Source organism: Podarcis melisellensis (assembly GCF_964234715.1).
Source record: "Podarcis melisellensis genome assembly, chromosome: 10".
Taxonomy (NCBI): Eukaryota; Metazoa; Chordata; class Lepidosauria; order Squamata; family Lacertidae; genus Podarcis; species Podarcis melisellensis.
This window is the reverse complement of record NC_138542.1, coordinates 22,261,344-22,278,786: the sequence shown is the minus strand read 5'-3', so window position 1 is coordinate 22,278,786 and position 17,443 is coordinate 22,261,344. Positions and strand designations below refer to the sequence as shown.

The 17,443-nt window shown below is 43.1% G+C and overlaps 1 protein-coding gene across 2 annotated transcripts in view; it reads right to left on the bottom strand.

Annotated features, from left to right (window-relative positions):
- CTTNBP2 (cortactin binding protein 2) overlaps positions 1-17,443 on the bottom strand; it is a 119,444-nt gene that overhangs the window by 65,359 nt on the left and 36,642 nt on the right. For both annotated transcript variants that reach the window (XM_081928917.1, XM_081928916.1), the window contains exons 3-4: positions 12,435-12,659; positions 4,009-5,659 (exon numbers count right to left, since the gene is read on the bottom strand). In XM_081928917.1, the coding sequence (XP_081785043.1) occupies positions 4,009-5,659; positions 12,435-12,659 (1,876 nt within the window). The remainder of the gene's footprint in view (positions 1-4,008; positions 5,660-12,434; positions 12,660-17,443) is intronic.

Sequence of the window (17,443 nt, the reverse complement as noted above, 5' to 3'; positions counted from 1 at the left end):
TCTGTGACCACGCATAATTCTCACGTTAACCAGAATTACATGAATACACAGCAATTGTGCTGATGTTGGCACACTTGTACCTTTTGGGAAGTCGCAGGCTGCAACCCTCACTGTAATCCTTATTCCCTGTAGCTCTATCTTATCCCATAGCCATACATACTTGTGCTTCTACTTCACACAAGGGTATGGGAGGTGCCATAGCTCAATGATAGAGCACATTCTTTGCCTGTGGATGGTCTCCTGTTCAAACTCTGGCATATCCTGCTAAAATTATCTGGAAGCAGGTAACTTGGCAGACAGCTTCCAGAGTCCCAGCCAGGTGATCAGAACAGATGATATTTGGCTAGATGAACAAAAGGTATGACATGTTTTAAGGTAGCTTCTTATGGTCTATGCTCATACCACAAGCACATGGAGAAAGGGGTCATATGAAGGGGATTCTGTGTTGATGCTACTGCAAGGATGACATGCTTATTAGAGGCAGCCAAGATACAAGCTATGTTACTTTAATGTAGGTTGCCTACAGAAAAGTATCCTAGAGATTTATTGCCAATTGAATTACAGAAGCAACAGTAACATGCCTCTTAGAATGAAGAGAAAAAAGGGTAATTTAAAAGCAAATGTGTTGCCAAGTTGATCCAACAGGATGTATGATAGGTGCTCCTTAAGCATTTTAATCTCTTTTTATTGCCATTATAATAATTAGTCTTTTGTGGAATGAGAATACATCATTACAGGAAAGGGTGATATGTTACTAGGACAATAAAACATTGCTACCCCATAATACCAGATCCCTACTTAATGGGTGAACCATTTTATTATTGATTGAAAAAGAGGAACAGTTAGGTTACTGTCTCCAAGTTATATCAAACCAAAGCAAACTTAAAGCTGCCTTGAGTTTGATTTTATCATCAAAAAGTGGGAGGTGAATTCCCAGATAAAAACCTTTTGCATTCACTGTCTGTTATGAAATGTGAAAAGCCTACTGCAACCAGAATCCAAATCAATTTTTGAACAGCTTTCTAATACACCCGGTGGTTCTTTTCAACATGATTAACAAATGTATATTCAATCGACCAGCACTTGGCATTTAATTAAACCTTAAGAACTGCATGCTGAGTTTCAATGAACAATTTGGAATTGAATTGTCAAGTCTTGCCATTTGAGACTGAAATGCAGTACTAATTGCACTTTGCTGAAGGTAAGCCTGCTATTATTTCTAATAACTGGCCCACTAGCCAGAATTTTCAGATACCTGAATACTGTGGTGAGCAGTGTTTCTCCAGAATATAGGGGGGGAAAGAAAAAAAGGAAGGAACAGGAATACAATGAGCAAGGTGATTAACTACATCGATTAGAACACTTCCCTGTGTACCCTATGTGCCTCACTTCCATTATAATAGCTTGTAATCCATAAATATCATTTTGATTTGGATTTCTTTGCTGAATATTGTCACTCAGGGACTCTTCATGCCACCTATCTCAATCTCCAAAGGGCCAGGCAGTTCTAATAAAGCATGACGTTATTTATTTGAATGTATAGCATGTTTCCTCCTCAAAGGAAACATATAAACAATACTTAGGAAGTTGTCTTGTGCCCAGTCAAGACCATTGGTTCATCTAGGTCAGCACTGTTTAACCAGTCTGGCAATAGCTCCCCAGGGTTTCAGACAGGAGTCTCCCCCAGTCCTACTTAGAGAAATTCAGGGATTGAATCTGGGATCTTCTACATGCAAGGCATGTGTTTGACTATTAGTCCTACAAAAATAAAAAATATAAAAATAAACAAATAAAATATTTTTTAAATCCCAAAAATTTTGTTTAAAAAACAACAACAAGCAAAACTGCTTACCAAATGCTGAAAAATAAAATCCTTCAACAGCCCAAATCCAATGTCCAAAATCCAGTCAATACAGAAATGTCTTACAATACTTCTAAAATGGTGGCAAGGTTTAATTACCTGTGGTCCTGAGTGATTTTAGAGATTGCAAGGCACTCTGGGTAGCTCAGTTGGTAGAGCACGAGACTCTTAATCTCAGGGTTGTGGGTTCGAGCCCCGTGTTGGATGAAAGATCCCTGCATTGAGGGGCGTTGGACTAGATGACCCTCGTGGTCCCTTCTAACTCTATGTTTCTATGGACAAAGGCTTATCTTCTAAGCAGAGGTGGTACATGTGGTGTTATGAAGCTATGGAGTCAAGCTGGAAACCAAGTTGTTCCTGGAAGGGGCTGGTGAGGTTGAAGTCACATGAGTACACTGTCTGGACCACTGGATCAGCTGGTGGTAGCCCTGCTGGCGCACATGTTGCCCTGTTGTCACCCTACCCAAGCGTGAAGCAGCAATACCAGTGCTGGGAGGGCAACTCCACAACACCCACCTCTACTGCCTTTAAGCATGTCTGAGACTCCAGGCACTCTTCCCCATATCCTTCATGGACCACTGTTCTCCCCAATCCCTAGATTCTTATCCTCAGAACTCAAAATCTCCTTGCTACTCTTAAGCAGAGAAGGTACATTTTGGATCCCAGAATGCCTATCGCTTTGGCACCCCAAATATCAGAAGATGCATGTGAAGTGAGGATAAACCTTGGAAGCTTTATGTATATGATGTATATGAACTTTGACAATTTTTTTCCTAATGCATCACCACGCTATTGACATATATAAGAAAGGCCTACTTCCTCGATGTCTTAGCATAAGTTGTTTTTTTCTGGGAATGTGCTGTCCTTTTCAGGATGAGAACCTCATAGCTTCATAGCTAAGATGGGCACAGTCCATTAAGGGAGACCCAAACCCAACTCTCTGTTCAAAGAGAAGGCAGGCTTTCTGGCATGGCCACTGTCATTAAATATGGAGGCACAGAATTCTACTAAGGCCTTGCCCAAAGTGTGAAGCAGAATTCAATGTAAAGCCCATTTGAAGGAAATGAAAACTTCAGGTGTCCTCAGTGTCTTTCAGGAATGCTTCAGGGCAGTAAGGACACCTGGGCTGAACATGAACTAAGCCTTGGCGCTTCTAGCGCAAAACCTTGTTGTTGACCTATACCCAACTGCGCTGTGGAACACAAAAACCAAATCCAGTGGCGTTAGAGGAGTGGGGAGAAAACCCTCCACAACTAAAGCCAATAAAATATATCCAGTCATATAAAAAAGCTAAAACTGGGCCAATCGTTTTTTGGTTTTTTAAAATCAGCTCCAGTCCTTTGGTTTCACAAGAGAGGCATTGGGAAGTCACTCCTGGAGTGCTCTCAAAAGCTGAGTGGCCAAAACCCCTAAAGGAATGTAACACAGAAGCAGTTCTTAAATAGTTCACTGAGATTTTCAAGGTAATTGAATATCCTCGTTCCTAGATCAGCTCGAGGCTGCAGCCTCTCACCCGTGGCTGTGCGTGCAAAACTACACATCATGTCTAGTTCCTGAAGTCTTTTCTCTGAAGGCTCTTTTATTATCAGGTAAAACCTCTGATAAAAGATGGAACATGGGAATGGTGAGGGGAAGGGGGGAGGGGAAGGGGGGAGGGGCTGTTTAACTCTTTCTTTCCCAGACATGGATTTAAAAAAGTACAGAGGCCTGTGCCTTTTATATCTTTGGGGAGAAAAGTAGTTTGGGGGAGAGCAACTTTGAGTGAACAAGCAGCCGGGAAGTAAATGGTTAAACAAACATGAACACCCATCTTCTGCTTTACCTGATTAAAAAAGAGACAGAAGAGAGGGGAGAGGAGTCATGGAACTACATATAACATAAAGTTTGCCCTTCAAAATTATTCCAGACTTTAGGGTTTCCATCTTGGAAGGAAATACACAAATTTCTTGTGTGGGGAAAACTATGTTATGGCCCCATGAAATGGATTTCCCATACCCCTGAAACTTAAAAGAAACTGCACATGGAAATTTCAACTTTAAGGAAGAAGCAAAAAAAAGGGAAAGAACAGGCTTAGGGAAAAGGAAAGCTATGGAAAAAAATATGGCAAAGTAGCAACAAGTTTAGGAGTATATTGACAATCCCTTTACCTGATGCTGTTACCAGTAGGCTGTCTGAATCACATGGTCTACAGGATGAAGCACTAACAGGGTTTATGGAGGAGCTACAGGCAATGGTGGTGGGAATGACAAAGGAACTTTCTGAACATGCAGGTTGGTTCAGTCCAGGGGATTGGGGAGGCCAGGCACCCACCTGAGACGTGGCCATGGCTGGTATGGCACAACCTGCAGATGCCACAGATATATCTAGTGTTGGTTTTGGTGGCAGCTGAGGTGAGGACTTAGAAATGACCTCCTCATTTATTACCCTGATTCCTTGAGGTGAACTGGAAGGAGGTGAGACTAGGGTTTTGCTGTCAGTTTTGGCACCTATATTAGGGGAGCGACCACTATCCATAAGGACTTTAAGCTGTGGGTGCGGTGGAGATGGAGTCTGTGAAAGGCCTGGCTTTTTGGGAGGAATGGGTGGAGGGTTTCCTCTGTCAATCCTCGACACACTGGGAGTCTTTAAACCCATTCTACCGACTGGGGGAGGATACGTGCCAACGTCTATCGAATGTGACATTCCCGGCCGTCCAGGCGGAGCGCCCTGAGGACTCGTGAATCTTGACAGGACCTGGGTGACGGTATTCCGAGCTAGCTGCTTGGCAACTAGGTTGTCTCGACTCGTGGGCGACACGTCTCTCGACGGAGGGCTTTGGGTAGTGTTTCCGTTTTGGTCTTGGTCGTTAGCATTGGTTTGAAATCTAAACCTAGCTGCCTGGACGCGTGGATTCAGACCTTGATGCCCGGTACTGCTGGCAGATGGAGAATGCAGAGAGTGCATAGACGACGCTTGCAGGTAGCTCTGAGGTGCTATACTGGGTGCTGGAGAGGGTGCAATGTTATTTGGGAAGGGGGAAGGTAGATTGGTTAACTCAGGCGTTGCATTTGGTCCGTTCTCCTCAATTCTGCTTTGGCCTTGAGTCAGAATGGGAGTTGAGGGGGACAGGAGCAGGTCATTACAAGAAGAATGCCTGTCCATGACTGGCTTCACAAAGCCTGCATTGGAGCATACATTCATCTTTGTGTGGCCAGAGAGCAAAGGGTTGACAGCCGAAGGCTTTACCGGAACAGTTAAAGGCAACTTCCTAACACTTTCGGTTCCACCATCTAGCAACGCCGCGTCTGTCTGGCAGGCAAGCGTTCTCAAAGCTGGTCCCTCTGTTCCGACAGATACAGAAGCGGAACCTCTATCTTTGTTCTTACGCGGGAGGGAAAGGTGCAACTTACTGTCGTTCTCCTTTTTCAGCTGCTCAATCATTTTTCTCATCCTCTCCCTCTCTTCTCGGAGGCCATAGGTGTGCGCTTCCTCTCTGCCAAGCCTGGCATGCAGTTGCTCCCTTTCGGTGTCAAAGTCAGAAAGCTGCTTTTCCATTTGGGCTTCCATCTGCGCACTCCGCTGCTTCTCAACAGCAAGGGATTCCTCCAATTCGCCGGCTTTCTTCTTTTCTTCCTCAAATTTTGCCATGACCTCTTCCAACTTCTGGGCCTCTTCGACTATTCGACTGGAGAGCTGTTTACATTCTTTCACTAACATCAATACGACTTGTTTATTCTTGCCACGCTCCTCCTCAAGACGAGCACAGAGTTTCTTATGTTCCATTTCGAGCTCTTGCAACTGCGATTTCTCCATTTCCAGCTACAAAGAAATGCAGAACAATATTCTCATTACCATCAGGGTTGGGCTTTCCTTTTTTTTTAGTTTCAAGTAACAGAAATCAGTTGTATTTTATGTTATTAAAACGATAAAAAACTATCTTTAATGGGACCTGAATTAGACAATTTCTGGGCTAAGTTATTTGAGCCAAAATGTTGCTATGTGTCTGTTTTCCAAACAGGTTAAATGAAAACTAAACTCATATTTCGTTGTCTTGAAAATGCAAACTGCTCACTTTTTTTTTGTTTATTGTTAATGGGAACAACTACTTTGTTTCGGCAAATATCAGAACTATGCTTTTCGCAACTGACACAGTGTCAATGGACTCATCTGCAGTACAGTGGTACCTTGGGTTACATACGCTTCAGGTTACAGACTCCGCTAACCCAGAAATAGTGCTTCAGGTTAAGAACTTTGCTTCAGGATAAGAACAGAAATTGTGCTCCAGTGGTGCAGTGGCAGCAGGAGGCCCCATTAGCTAAAGTGGTGCTTCAGGTTAAGAACAGTTTCAGGTTAAGTACGGACCTCTGGAACGAATTAAGTACCGGTACTTAACCTGAGGTACCACTGTATACACATCCAAAGCAGTATTATGTAACTTCAAACAGTCATGGCTTCCCTCAAAGAATACTGAAAAGTCTAGTTTGTGTAGTAGTAAGGGAGCCGACCTTATTTCCCCTCACAAAGCTACTATTCCCAGAGTTCCCTGGGAAAAGGGATTGACTATTAAACCTGTATGTGTGGGTGCCAGTCATCAGGGTGTTGTTCATTTGAGTATTTTATTAAAGGGTACCATAATTTCAACAAAATCATCTGTATCAGACATCCCACAAAAGAGGCATCAAATTAAAACTATTTTATGGTAATCAAGAATTTTCCCTATTTGCAAGAATCAAAAGCATCAAGCACAGGTGGCTCAATGGATTTGTGCATCTGGCTGTTAACCAAAAGGTTGGTGGTTCCCACCTCAGGGACAGGAAAACCGCACTGCAGGGGGTTGGACAAGATGATGCTTGGGTCCAACTCAACAATTCTATGAGAAGTCATCTGTGAACAAAAAAAAAATGAGGGCAAGTGTATGTGTATTGGGAAACGGCCATGCCGAAAGGAATGAGTGGGACTAGAGAATGCTAGCATTCCATCAAGATGGCTATGGGGTGCCAAATAACATCACCAGCATGCTGAACATGGATCAGCAACTACGGTGTACCAGAAACTCTGATGCTCAATATACTGATCAGCAAGCTTGGAATTCTGAAATAGGTAGGACAGAATGTTCCTTCTATTTCCATGCTTGTAGTGTCAAGATTTATTTCCTCTTAGAAGGAGAAAAATACCTGTTTCCTGCCCGGTAGCTATTTCAGAACTGGATGTCCGTGAAACTGAAAAGGTTCAAGCTTTTGACTCTTGACTGAGGATCATTATACAGTGGTCCCTCGGGTTAAGCACTTAATTTGTTCTGGAGGTCCGTTCTTAACCTGAAACTGTTCTTAACCTGATGCTAATGGGGCCTCCCGCTGCTGCCGCGCCACCAGAGCACAATTTCTGTTCTCATCCTGAAGCAAAGTTCTTAACCCGAGGTACTATTTCTGGGTAAGTGGAGTCTGTAACCTGAAGCATATGTAAGCCAAGGTACCACTGTACAATTCAAGAAAATGTAAGGGGAAGGGCTTAGTTGCATGTAATAATCAGTGTAATGAAATGTGATCTTCATTCGGACCGCAGACGTCCCCTCTCCCCCACCCCTTATAAAATAATTGCACACAGGGTTAGTCTGTAAGCTGATAAGAGAAAGCAGATAAAATGGTTGCAGTCCAGCATTTGTGATTACTACAGAGGCGGGGAGGGTTTTACATTCCTCTAGATGCTAAAATCATACTAATTTCAGAGTTGTAAGAAGATACTGTATGGTGAGTATATTTCATGTACGCTGTAATCTGGGGAACCAGATGGCCCGGAGGATTGGTAACAGGAGTTGGAGCATTTCATCTCTAGGTCAGTGGTTCAATTTTGGCTTTGGTTGCTAGCGAAAGGAAAGTCATTACGAACTGGGGACTTCTGAGTGGCCTGCTGTTCACCAATAGGATTCTGTGTCCTCCCTCCAGCACGGAGGAAAACTGATAGTCTGTTGGACAGCTCCTCCAAAGAATGTTGTTGTTATTTGCCTACACTCCCTTTTACTAATAAGACAGCTTCTGCTTTGTTTCGTCGAAAACTTTATAAACAAGGAATTAACAGCAGCTTAGCTGTCCTCCCCACCCACTCTGAATAATACGTCTTTTATGCTTAGCATAAGTAAAACAGGAATCACTCTGAAAGTGAAGCGACAAGGGAATAATATTGCATATCCAAAAAAAAAAAAAGCTGACTCTACAGACTGCCTGGTGCTTGGATGTGCTTGAAAAACGAGAAAACATTTGCTAAAATTCCAGGGATTTATACTTCAAGTCAATAAAAGTTAGCTATCATAATGGCAAGGTTGGATCTGCAATCTTAAAACTCTTCATTTAATTTCTAGGACCTGGAAGGAGAATGGTATGGCAGCATGAATATTGGAAGAGGATATTTCTGCTTTATATCCAGCAACACACATCCCCCAGAGTAACTGAATTACAGCGTCGATCACTAAATTGTCTTGAATTAGCGACTGGAAAGAGCTAAGAGCAAAATACTTTGGATAATGAAGGACAAGCAAGCATGTGCAGCAGCATCATGGTGGTTATCTCAAGCGCACGTTCTTGACTAGGCCTCAAAATATGAGCCAAGTAACTGATTCAGATATGATGCAATATAATGAGAAACGAGATGGGGTTTAGAACCATGTGGATTATCTGCCTTAGCAAACAAGGGGTGCTTTTCAAGGGAAGAACTCTGAATAGCTGGAACTGTTCCACACATCCACAACAGTAGTCAAGTAACAGTCCCAGGTTATGCATTCATTTGTTGTATTTCTGCTCCCACATTCTTCAGGGTGGTTTCCCAAAATGACCAATTCTAATTGCAATCCAAATCACAGCAGCTGCAACAACAACAATAATAAAATCCTCCATGCAAATTGGAGTGCATTCGCACTGTCAGGATATTTTCCAGAACCGCAGAAGAACCCAACCTTCTTTTAAACATTAATTAAGTATAATGCTGGGTGATGGAAAACACATTTGCCCCTTTTCCAAGAGTGGCAAAAAAAATAAAAAAATGTTTCTACCTTGGGTATGCTAATCCATATTAAGCATATACAATTTTCACATTATTATTCCTTCCACAGATTGTTAAATTGACAAAGTAGTGACTGGGAGGGAAGCAGGGGTGATAAAAATAGAGCAGGTAGCCTTTTATTTTTAGTGTTATTTTGATTTGTTTACAAAATAAAGTTAAGATAGGTGAAAGGGGCAGAGAGGCCTTTGCAGTGGTGGGCCAGATAGGCAGTATGATTTTATCTTGTCTATACTTTTAACTGACTTTTTCAGCTGCCTTTTTATTGTATCGTTATTTAAGATTTTATTTTATTTTATTTTTAAAAATGTGGATAAGTGGCATTTTTATACCACTAATGGTATAAATGGTTTTGTCAGCTTCTCTAAGGATAAACTGCTCTTTTTTTAATTGGAGAGGAAAAGTAGACTACATGTTTTGAAAGATAAATAAAACAGATAATGTATGTGGAACTATTTGGTTTTATAATGCATTTATTTTGCTTTAGTGTCCCGTTTTCTGTGCACTGTTTTTATGTACACCACTCAGAAATGCAAATAATTAAATAAATAAAACTAGCTAAATGGTTCGTTATCTCCCTTCAACCTCTTCCTACTGTGAATATATTCAAATTCGAAATGATTCCAGATGTGTATATCTCAGATTATGCCATCCGCTCCTTATAGCAGATTCTGCTAAAGGAAGCAGGATGGGTCGTTCCCTCACATTGCATATGTGCTTTGTAAGACGTTTCTAGATGAGTCAACCTGACTAAGCTACCTGCCTTTCCACTTCTTTGCCCCAATACTCTTACGTAACCTGCTCCCAATTTGTTCCTTCATGTCCCAAATTTTCATGTCCATCTAGGCCGCTAGACCCCATCTTGCCTACACGTACCTTCTGATTTTCTTGTACTGCCTATCCATGCTTCCTGTCAACACTGAATCCTATCCCGACATCAAACCGTTTGCCAAACCCAGCCTTAGTTCTCTTAAGGTAGCCTCTCATGGTCAGCTGAGACTCAGAGGTGCTGCCTTCAGCTCCTGCAAAACTAGACAAAAACTATGTGAGTATAGTCTCTCTCTGATCAGAAGAAACTCATCAGAGCATTGCTACCCAGCATAATATCCTCTGGATGTTGTTGGACTTCAGCTCCCATCATCTGCTAACCATTAACCATGCTTAAAAGGTAAAGGTAAAGGTACCCCAGCCCCTACGGGCCAGTCGTGACCGACTCTGGGGTTGCGTGCTCATCTCGCTTAAGAGGCCGGGAGCCAGCGCTGTCCAAAGACACTTCCGGGTCACGTGGCCAGCGTGACGAAGCTGCTCTGGCGAGCCAGCACCAGTGCAGTGCACGGAAAAACCGTTTACCTTCCCTCTATAAAGCGGTACCTATTTATCTACTTGCACTTAGGGGTGCTTTCAAACTGCTAGGTGGGCAGGAGCTGGGACCGAACGACGGGAGCTCACCCCGCCGTGGGGATTTGAACCGCCGACCTTACGATCGGCAAGTCCTAGGCGCTGAGGTTTTACCCACAGCGCCACCCGCATCCCATTAACCATGCTTGCTGGGTCTCAATAGGAGTCCAAAAACATCCAAACAGCACCATGTTTGGCTACCCCTGTATCATAGGGTTAAAAAAGAAGTCAGCTACTTGACCTCCTACTAATACTGTAATGCATCTGTCTCCAAGAGTATGAATCACTGTACAAAGCATGTTTATCTTTAATTACTTGGCAAAATGTATGTAAATAAAGTCCAAAGGAGGGTTGGGTTTCAGGTGTCATGCAGTTGATCCAATTACGTCGAGTTGTCAGCCAGCAGCAGCTATATTGGAGATACTGAGCTATTGTTAGTTCTTAGCTCATAGTAAAGGTATACTCTCAGCCACGTCTGGGAAACTAGCAACTTTGCCCCACATTCAGATTTTGTTCTGTTGGGTTGCCATTTGATCAATGAAACTGCAATTGAGTAATCTTTTGAGTGTTTAGTCAGTTCACCTACCTGTTGGGCAAAAATATTATTTCTGCAGTAAAAATAAAGGTTTATTTGGTTTAGATTTAGACACCCACACACGTCAAAATCAGACATACTCTTAACACAGTCACTCCCTACTGGGTGCAAGTGAAGGGAGAACGTCTCTTTTAATGATGGCACTTGCCCTTTGATTTAAAGAAACATTTTTTACATCTGCTACCCAATTAACTGGGTGCACCATTTCAGCTGATTAAATATATCTAATTGCCAAGCGGCCTGCAAGCAACTCCCACGGCCGGTTTCCAGGAACGTACAAAGACAAGGAAAAGTTTCTTACCATCCACTTTTTATTCAATAGTCACAGAGGCAGGCTGTGGAAGACAGCCTCTTGGATAATGGCGTTGTCCTGAGCGAATTTCCACCCCCCCCCTTTCTCTCCCACTTCCTTATTTGTCATCATCATCACCTCCTGTACAGGGGACGCTAAGTGCCCTCTGTCTTCAAGCTCTTTGCTCTCCTATTTTTAAGGCTCGCCAGGTTCTGGGAGAAGGTGGGTCTGGAATGCTTTCTAGTGATGAGTCATCCAGTTGCTGCTCCACTTCTGCCTCTTGCTCCTTTCCCATTATTTCCTAACTTTCCCCCTCATCTGCCTCTGAGCTGTGACCTCCCTCAAACCCCTGTTGTAATTCTGAACTCTCTTCCTCTTCTCTGGATGGGCCAGGCTGGGGAGGCGGTCTCTAACATTCCTCCTCTGCCAAGTCCCTGACACTAATCAATTGATTTACAACAGGGGTACCCTACATGGTGCCCTCCAAATATTTGTTGGATTACAACTCGCCTTCTTCCTGTAGTCCACCCAACATTGGGAAGGCACCATATCTGCTACCCATGATCTAACCAATTAATCAATTAAATATTGCAGCCCTAGCTGAAGGTTTGCATTTCTTCAGAATGGCCATTCTTTAGTCTCAGGACTGTATCCAGTTGTCATCTTGGGCCCCTGGATGATGAGGACCTGGTTCTCCGGATGACCAAAGACACAGGGAAGCTGACAGAGCCCATGACATCCCTGGTGTTCTGGGAAAGACATTCCAAAATTGACAAGGGATGCTCTTATTACAGTGGTCCCTCGGGTTACATACGCTTCAGGTTACAGACTCCGCTAACCCAGAAATAGTGCTTCAGGTTAAGAACTTTGCTTCAGGATGAGAGCAGAAATTGTGCTCCGGCGGTGCGGCAGCAGCAGGAGGCCCCATTAGCTAAAGTGGTGCTTCAGGATAAGAACAGTTTCAGGTTAAGAACAGACCTCTGGAACGAATTAAGTACTTAACCCGAGGTACCACTGTATTATGTAAAGAGGAATATTCTTTCATTGTAATAATTGAAAACTATCAGCCAGAAATGTCTCACTTATGATAAAATACAAATAATACGGCCACTCTAGAATCACACACACACACAAAATTGATTTCTAATTTTTTTAAGTCATAAAAATGAGAGGGAATGCATTCTTTTGGAGATGTGGTGAGCAATTAAAAAAAGAGGAAAGAGCAAGTCAAAGGGGACAAGGGAGAGTTGATGTGGTACCTTTTTTTGTCTGTTTTCAGCAGCGACCAACTGAGCTGCCATTCTCTCTTGCATTTTTCTACAGTGAGCCATAACAGCTTCTAAGATGGAGAGTGGGTTGGTACAAATGGACTTCTTGTCTTTATCACCAGCACCTGACTCATAGTCTCGCTGCAGAGCCAGAAATGGGTCACTAAGATTAAATCTCCCATACCGCTCCTGGATAAAGACCTCCTTCCTCCGTGCCTAAACAAAGAGATAAACAAAATGAATCACTAGAGAACAGTTAAATGAAATGTTAACACACACAACAGCGCTATACGTAGGACATCTGGGAAATAAACAGTCACACGTTCAGCAGATTACTTCAGTATTTTTAACAATACATAAGCCAATACATTTTGAGAATAGCCATGTTTTATGCCAGCGGTCTAAATTAAATCTTATTTCCAAGTAACACCACAAAATAAATAATATATATATGGCCTTTATATATGCCTGAGAGAAATCAATTATTTAACATTTAGGTTTATTAAGTGCAGTTAATAAGATGTGGCCATTTTAGCTTTCTTCCCATCTCCCAGAGTTCTCTTTTTGCTGCTGCTACATACAACTATAAAGGTTATGTAGATGTTTTGTTGCTTGTTACCAAACCTATCATCAGAAACCTGGGGAAAGAACATCATTTGAGAAAGTCAACACAAACAGTTATCATAAGACTGTTGAGTTCAAAAATAAAGGATGCTGTGTTTTGTTTTTTACTCCCTTTACTTTTAAGTAGTTACAAACTCCATCAAAGTGCTGCAAGTTCCTGAAGGCAATGCTTGCAAAAAGCCTGATTGCTTTGGAGGGCAATGGTCACCTGCCACTATGTACACATCATTTAGGGCTGGCACAAGATATTGCACTGCTGAAACCCCTTTTTTGCATCTCCCTTGTCTCTGCTGTGCCTCTTCTCTTCATTGTGGTGGTGCTTTAGCAACAGCAGCAGTCTCACTCTAGACAGGACTTGGGAAGGGGGAGGCATAGCTGTCAACTTACAGATTTGAAAATAAGGGACCAGCAGCCTTGAAAATAAGGGATCAGCAGCCAAAATAAGGGATTTTCCAAGCACAGGTATGTTCAACTTCTGAGCCCCTCCAAGCCAAAGGCAGAAAGCCCAGCCAGCAGCCAAACGAAGCTTCAAGCAGTGGTTCCCACAGCGCAGCAACCCGGCAAAGGGGATGCAGCAAGGAAAACCACTGTCACCTCTCCGCTGGGAAGCGCTGAGCAAAGGCGAGTCCCCAGGCAACGTGGCCGATTTGTTCGGCACAAGGCATGCAAACTCCACCCCCCAGTCATTCTTAACTCCTTATTGGGTGAGTAACGCAGCCAAGCAACACAGTTGGAGCCTCCCTCCTCCCTGGCTGGCAGGGAGGGAGGGAGAGGAGCTGCTTCCTTTGAAACCCGGGAAATTTAAGGGACATCATCAATAGGGGACAGCAGCGGGACACAGCGCTGGGATAAGGGACTTTCCCACCAAATAAGGGATGGTTGACAGCTATGGGGGAGAGGTCCTTCTTGAGTGAGGCATTCTGGGTTGGAAAGTCATGAAAGCACCAGTAGTTTCCTGCGGCAGCTGATAATCCCTAATATTGGGGGCGGGTGAAAGTTACAGTAACTTTAAAACCCTCCCCCTAGAGTTGGGCGGCATCTAACCGAAGAATGAATCATGGCTCAAAAATAGAAATGCAGCTTTAAAAAGAAGCCAAATGCTATCACAAATAGCCTCAAAAACTGAAGGTAAGAGTGATGATTAAGCGTGAAATCCAAAAGATATTATGGGAAGTGGAAAAGAAGCTTTAATTATTTTTGCCTTCTCTCAAGATACCAAGGCCTGAAAAGCAGGTGGCTTCAAAAACAGGCCAAATGATGAGAACTCATCGTTTTAGAAATGTCAGCATGAAGGAAAGGTAGTGCTAAGAGGAAGCAGGCCATTCCATAGTTAATTGAGTTCTATTCAGGCATTCTCTGACATCAACAACAAGGGTTCCAACAGTGGCGTCCAACCATTGGCCCCATCCCTACTATCATGCCTCTGTCGAAGATCTGTAGAGCACATCTGTAGAGAGAAGCAAAATCTACGGTTGTAGGTTCCTCTGCTATTTCGAACCCTGTTTGAGCTATAATATGAGACTCCACACCGGAGCTCCACTTCTTCAAATTTCTTGTAACTTCTCTTGAGAGACGCAGCTCTGGTAAAGATCCATTGCTCTACTTCAGGATATTAGAACTCAAAGTGAAATCCCATGCACACTTGCATGGGAATAAATCCAGTGGAAGACCATGGGACTCTTTTGCGATAATTATATTTTATATTCTTTATTGGAAAATAAAAAATTACATAATTACAAGTGCACAGAATAAGATAAGACACAAAAAAGAAGAAACAAGAAGCAGCAACCATGTAGGGGGGAAAAAGGAGCCGTTGTGTACATTACAAAAAAGGTACCGATACTTAACTGCTGAGTAAATATGCATAGGATTATGCTTGGGACTTTGTAGGATAAACTCTTGCTAGCTCTGAGAATTCTCCCAGAGCTTGTGGTATCCTGTATTCACTAGGACTTACTAGCATCCAAGACCTACAGCCGGTTGCTAGTCATCCTCTGCTACAGACTGCTTCCCACCAGATCTTACCTAGAACCCTACAGGCTATTAGCAGGAAAAGAAAAATGGGGATTGTACACCCTATAGCAACTTTTGGAGTAACCTGGGCAATAAAGATATCCATCTTTCCTGAAAAGCATCTCACATTCACAGCTGGGTGCTACAGTGATAAACCAGAAGCACAGGAAGTTCTTAATGACCTTAAAGAGAAAATCATGCACTGCTGGCATCTGCGTATGGAAACGAAACTAACACATTTTTACAGTACTGTGCAGATTTCATCACTTAACATATGGTAAAGAGTATAACATTTCCTTGATTCTTTTTTAAAGTCACAAGCAAAAAGCACGTTACATTTTTAAAAAAATAATTAACAGAGCTTTTGCATGGAGAGAGGAAAGTGCATTCTCCTTTTAAAACGACTCAAACATTCCTCTTTTTTTAATGCCAAGATCCAGACACAGTACTTCCCTTTGAGGCCAACAGACAAGTTTAGAAGAAGCCAGTGGAAGTTTCCTTAAACGTCACCACTACAAATAGCCAAAGGAACATTTTCTAGTGAAAACATGTTGATTTTGTCTTTTTATAGCAATGATACCTTTGGCTGAGCTCTAGAGAAAGCCAGTTTTATATGACTCACAGACACCTGGCATTTCTAAAATCCAAAACTTTCCTCACCACCCAAGCATGCCAATCCGATCCCCAACATACTTGCCAAGGGCACTGTATGGGAGTGTGACCAGCAATACAGTATGTCAAAAGGTCATGACATTTATAAGTGCACATGTGCATATTTAGTCTGTATGGACAAACACACACAACGCTGGGAATTTGAGAAGTATTTCAGTCGGGGGCTAAAATACATATGATTTGGCAACATAAAAGAGAATCAAAGATCAGCCAAACATAGCACATTTTTCTTAATAATGTTCCTTGACTCAAGGTGTAAAGTTCTTACTTCACTCATAACCATAACTGTTTCCTAACGAAGAAGGACTGGCCTAAGGCATATTGCTCCCTGAGATAGAGGACAGTTGGAACCCCCTAGTCCACCAATAGTATCCAACCGGACTGGAGACTGAACACACTCAGTGGTGTGTGGCCCTTGGATTTGGGGAACTAGGCTAGTGCCCTAAATGTTCCCCTGGTACCTCCTTCCCAAAGCCCAGGAAGCTTCTGCCCAGCTTAGGGACAGAGTTTCAATGCTCACACGTGCAACGTTGGAATGTCCCCTTCCCCCACTCTGGCCCTAACTGTTTCCTTATGAAAAATTTCACCGTGTGCCGCTGAACACACTGGTCATGGGACAGTATTCTCTACTGGACCTGGGGGCAGCAGAATAGCTTAGACAGGATGGGGAATGTTGTCAGCCCTCTGTCTCAAGGCATTTGCTATATGATGAAGATGCCTTACTTTGCCTGATATGGGGCAAGCCCTTGAGACTATGGCAAGGAGTAAGGTAAGATGTCTTTATTCCCTCAGAAGCTGTCCGTTTAATGGCAGACTTCCCCAATATAGTGCCTGTGGCGTTTGCCCTCCTAGGTGACATCATGCTGGGTCATAAGGAAAGGGTTAAATGAGTGTGAAGTGATTGGCAAGTGGGAACCCAAGGGGAGGAGTTAGAGTTAGAGTTGTTAAGGAGTCAGTCGGGTGTTAGAGAAGAGAGAGGGAGGATAAGTCTGTGGGTTGGGATAGTTTGATGTGAGAGGGGGAGAATCTGTTAAGAGGAGTCAGATAGACAGTTGAGATAATCAGTTAGAAGTTATTAGGAAAGTATAGGCCAGTAAATCCCTTTCATGGATCACTGCCTTGCCGTGGCGAAGGGGCTTGAATAACTCAGAGAAGCTATGAGCTATGCCATGCAGGGCCACCCAAGATGGACAGATCATATTGGAGAGTTTTGACCAAACGTGATCCACCTGGAGCAGGAACCGGCAAGCCACTCCAGTATCCCTGCCAAGAAAACTCCATGGACAAAGGCAACAGGCATATAAAAGTTATGACGCTGGAAGATGAGCCCCTCAGGTCGGAAGGCGTCCAACATGCTACTGAGGAAGAGCGGAGGACAAGTACAAGTAGATTCAGAGCTGATGAAGCGGCTGGGCCAAAGCCGAAAGGACGCTCAGTTGCGGATATGCCTGGAAGTGAAAGGAAAGTCCAATGCTGTAAAGAAAAATACTGCATAGGAACCTGGAATGTAAGAACTATGAACCTTGGTAAGTTGGATGTGGTCAAAAACGAGATGGCAAGAATAAATATTGACATCTTGGGCATCAGTGAACTAAAATGGATGGGAATGGGTGAATTCAGTTTGGATGACTATCATATCTACTACTGTGGGCAATAATCCCGTAAAAGAAATGGTGTGGCCTTCATAGTCA